This window comes from Gigantopelta aegis, unplaced genomic scaffold (genome assembly GCF_016097555.1).
Source record: "Gigantopelta aegis isolate Gae_Host unplaced genomic scaffold, Gae_host_genome ctg9945_pilon_pilon, whole genome shotgun sequence".
Classification (NCBI taxonomy): domain Eukaryota; kingdom Metazoa; phylum Mollusca; class Gastropoda; order Neomphalida; family Peltospiridae; genus Gigantopelta; species Gigantopelta aegis.
Window position 1 is genome coordinate 1,330 of NW_024537342.1, and position 4,917 is coordinate 6,246.

Genomic DNA, 4,917 nt, shown 5'->3' on the forward strand with positions numbered 1-4,917 from the left:
TGGGATCGATCCCAGTCGGTGGGCCCACTGGGCTATTTCTCGTTTAACTATAGGATACACCACGGGTAAGATCAAAGGTACCGACTCCAAAGCGTGATACAATAAATACAATTTCACACCCACGAACACTCCTGTCCACTTTGATGTTAGATATACAATGTAGTAATTAGAAAATATCAAGGATAATGACTGATACAGCGTAACTAAACTTATTTAATATTTTCCTATATAAGGAAGGTAAAATTTTGTTCACAATACATCACTCATTCTTATGTAATTTTGCCAACGTTTGCTGCTGCTGTATGTGAAGCTAATTATCTTACGCAATATGAACTCCACTGCTGCTCGGGTTTTGATCAACTATCTTGCTTCGTCCTACTATCCAGAAGACTATACCAAGAGTCAAAAGCGACGTCTGCGAGAAAAGGCAAAGGTGTTTACACTTTAAGACCGTACGCTGTACCACATAGGACACAATGGAAAGCGTCAGAAGGTTGTTCTCGGAGAAGAAGAAAAAATGACCTTAATGCAATCCCTTCACAGTCACCTTATAGGAGGGTGTCACTTTGGCCAAAACGCGACCATCAAGAAATTATCTGACAGGTTCTGGTGGAAAACGATGACGGCAGATATCAAAACATTTTGTCAACAGTGCCAAAGATGTTAGAGATCGAATGCAAGTAATAAGCCGCAGGTTGCCACCCTTCACCCTGTTCCTGTGAAAGGACTGTTTCACAGGTGGGGGATTGATCTTGTAGGACCCTTGAAGGAGACCTCCGACGGAAAGCGTTACGTCATCGTCGCAACAGAGTATCTGACAAGATGGGTCGAGGTAGGAGCATTAGAAAACAAATCTGCCGAGAGTATCCATGCCTTTCTATTGAGTTTGGTATACAGATACGGCACAACCGAGGTATTGCTGCACGATCAAGGACGGGAGTTTTGCAATGAACTAGTGCGAGAGTTGTGCGATATCATGGACATGGACCAAACAATGACATCGGCATATCATCCTCAGACAAATGGTCTAACAGAACGATTTAATCAAACCATGGTTACTCAACTTATGAAGCTGGTAAACGATGAGTGCAACGACTGGGATCAGTACATACATGCCATAGCCTTCGCCTACCGTACAAACAAACAGAGTTCTACAAAGTATTTGCCATTTGAATTGCTTTATGGTCAGAAGCCCCGACTACCCGTCGACCTAGAATACTAGGTAGACGATGCAACATGTGATGTGGACATGGATGATGTCGGCACCAGAATGAAGCAGCTGGCAGACCTGACCAAGCATCGTGACACCGCCCAGGACAACATATCAGATGCCCAGAAGAAACAAAAGAAACGATACGACATTAAGCACAGAGGATCCATATTTGAGGTAATTAATTTATGGTATGCCTTGTTGCTTCGTAGACAAGCATTGTGCTGTAATACGTAAACTATACAATTAAAAAAAAAACCGAAACATTTCTTAAAAATATATTTTTTTTTAAATATTCCTTGGTAAAAAAAGAGCATTATATTATCAAAACGTATATTAACTGATACATTTTGTATTGAGTTGTATTAGTTTAAAAATTATTTTTGGTATACATGCATATGATAAAATATATTATGGGTCAGTGAATTTTCAGTCTGAGCCAGTGCATTTTTAAAATCACTGACTTAATATGTTGTTTCAGTGCTACCAAAAGGCATAAGCTGGTAGCCCGGGTGGCTACCTGTAAAAAGTTAAGTTCAAGGCCTGTAGGCTTTCTCAGGGTTCAACCGAAATGATCAATGCTTGCAATGACTACATCTTACTAAATTTAATATATTTTAATTACCAGATTGGCGATCACGTGGCGATAGTCAACCGTCGACGAGATACCAGGAAGGGAGACAAACTCGCACCACGATTCAAGGGGCCATATACAGTGACGCAAACTTTAGGGAAAGGACTCTACGTATTGAAGAAGGGTGATGCCGTGCTGAAAACCAAATACAATGCCGTGAATCTTAAGAGGTGGAACAAACCTGAAAGTGCAACAAAATCTGTCAGGACAGAAGAGCTGCCACAAAGGTCGTCGAAATGGGTACCAAAATTTAAACTGAACGAGAGTGATCGATGCGACATTCTCAACGGTGCATGGTTGAGCGACAGAGTGATTGATGCTTGCCATATGCTCATCACAGAGTCTACTGGTATTCAAAATCAGTCTACACTACTGAAGCAGACAGCATTCAAGCCAATGGATACCACTGTGCAAATCTTACATGACCATGATCACTGGGTGACTGTTTCTGGGAGTAAGGATGGAATTCAATTCGCTGACAGCATTCCATCTCATCCCATTACTGACAACATAAAACGGCAAATGAAAGAAATTTTCAAGAATCGTTTGAACACAGATGGGAATGATTGTGGGGTCTTTGCAATAGCCAATGCCTTCCAGTTGGCCCAGGATATGTCTCCCTCAGTGAAATATAACATTGCCAATATTCGCAATCATATCTTAAAATGTATTGAAGACAGGAAGATGCGAGCATCCGATTATATGTCACTGAGAAAAAAATCGATGGATAAAATCGTGTGCATCTAAGAAGAATAAAGACTCGTGTTTATATGATAGGACTTCATAACTTCGTATTTTCGTTCTCTTTATTTACTATATTTTATGCAAGTATTGCATTTTGGTTCCCTGATGGATACTTAATTTGAAATGAAATGTTTATGGTTTGATTTGAATATAATGTCATTTGTTGTTATACGATACCAAGAGCTTCTGAGAAAGTATGGAATTATTAGTTCCCACTATATATCCTCTATCCACTCCACCCCACCCCACCCCCACACACCCACTTTAATAAAATTAGCACGGATGTGAGATTCTATTTATCACGTAGTTATTTATTATATAGACTAACCGGAGAGCTAAATACATTATCATAGTAGACCAATATATTACTGGTGGAGTAAAACAAACTTTCTCTACTATGCAAATTATAATAGTGCACTAGCAGGAGAATGAAACAAGAGAAGCTCACCCTGTGTGTGTATATACATCATCATATTAGATAAGTACACTGCCAGGATAGCCCAAAACTCTCCTAAATATACGCCACTACATCAGTAGAATCACTTGTATAATGGATAATAAAGTGACCCCTATAATTATATAATTCAGTTTACAATAGAAGTCGTCACTACAAGCGAAACATATTATCTGAGTTTTATATATTTGACGGAGAGTATATGTTTTTATTCAAATCATATCCATGGATTAATGTCTTTCTGAAATGTTTTAAAATGTATGACGTATGAATACCTTATGGAGGAAATCGGGGCACTGCATTCACAAATGAAATAAAGAAATAAAATATCGTATATAGTCTCTATACTATAGATAGAAATTAATTATAATCATAGACAGTGTAAACTAAAGGTAAAATAGAGGGTATTCTTCTAATGTAATGTTGTATAATTAGAGAGTAATTCGCTTGAGAACTGTTTCCAAAAAGTGTAATATATACACAGAACTTCACATACGTTTTTTTTCGTTCCTATTTATTGCACGAGTTTATTGTGCGCAAGAATAATATATAGCACGAGACCGCGTAGCGGTCGAGTGGTATATATTCTTGCGCACAATAAACAAGTGCAATAAATAGGAACGAAAAAAACGTATGTGAAGTTCTGTATTTATTACATACCTTCTTTAGTTTATTTATTTATTTTAAAATTAATAAAATAATAAAATACTAATAAACATTCAAGGGAGCTAACTCTCAACAATAATATGGGGGATTCCCCCCAAAAATAGTTCAGGCTTTTATTGGACATATGTTCAATAAAAGATTTTTTAATTGCACGGATCGGAATGGTCTTTATTACTATACTAAGATTGAATGGATATGTAATAAATAAGGATATTTCTCTCTTTTTTCGATGACTATTAAAGACAGCACATAATTTGTATGCGTATGGACTATGGTAGAAATAGATCATCGTCCTATATATAACACATTATATAGGGGGGGGGGGGCAAACATATTTGAAGGGGGGCGAGAAATAAATCTGCCGGCCGGCGATTTTCTAGGGGGGCTATCTGGGCTGTCTATCCAATAAACGTCGTTTATAAAATCAGTTAATAACGCGGTCTTGAATACGTAGCTATCTGGGTTGTCTATCCAGTAAACGTTTATAAAATTAGTGATCATATGTATCCATGATGCAAGGCCACAGGAACGGGGTCTAGGTGGGGCGGAAGTGCAATGTGGGTGTGTGTTCTTCTTCGTCTGTTTGCTTGCTTGTTTGCTTTTGTTATTTTTTTCCTACTCTCTATAAATAAAGATACAAATCTAGCATTGGTCGCCCCTCCCCTACCGCCACCACTACTACAGACAGTCTCACCCCTTCACTAGATATTAATCGTGAATTAATTTGATTATTCTGATCAATAGTCTTCAAATATATGCATCATCCCATATACAGGATAGGACATACCATGACCGTTGATATACCAGTCGTGGTGCACTGGATGGAACGAGAAATCGCCCAATGGGCCTACCGACGGGGATCGATCCCAAACCGACCGCGCATCAAGCGAGTGCTTTACCACTAGGCTACGTCCCGCCCCAATTCTCATTAATTAACAACAATACATCGGCAAACACCCGATTCTTCTAACACATATATATGCATTAGCAGTAAAGAATCATTACCTCATCGTTGGCCCCATTGGGCTATTTCTCGTTCCAGCCATTGCACCACGAATCAAATGCCGTGGTTTGTGCTATCCTGTCTTAGAGAGGAAACTCGCTACGTTTTTCCACTAGATGTAAGGAATCTTTTATATACAACATCCCACACATGGTTGGTACAGGACATACCACGGTCTTTGGTATGTCTGTCGTGGTGCATTGGCT

General features: G+C 38.8%; 1 protein-coding gene across 1 annotated transcript; it reads left to right on the top strand.

Annotated features, from left to right (window-relative positions):
• Positions 1-964: 964 nt before the first annotated feature.
• LOC121367189 lies at positions 965-2,591 on the top strand. Its single transcript, XM_041491308.1, has 2 exons — positions 965-1,387; positions 1,839-2,591. Exons 1-2 carry the CDS (start codon positions 1,250-1,252, stop codon positions 2,589-2,591), a joined length of 891 nt encoding a protein of 296 aa, XP_041347242.1. The 5' UTR covers positions 965-1,249.
• Positions 2,592-4,917: the final 2,326 nt, after the last annotated feature.

Excerpts from the sequence above, each read along its gene's own strand:
- LOC121367189 (XM_041491308.1), top strand. The coding sequence starts at position 1,250 with ATGGATGATGTCGGCACCAGAATGAAGCAGCTGGCAGACCTGACCAAG. Across the intron at positions 1,388-1,838 it reads ACAGAGGATCCATATTTGAG|ATTGGCGATCACGTGGCGAT; the intron begins GTAATTAATTTA and ends TTTAATTACCAG.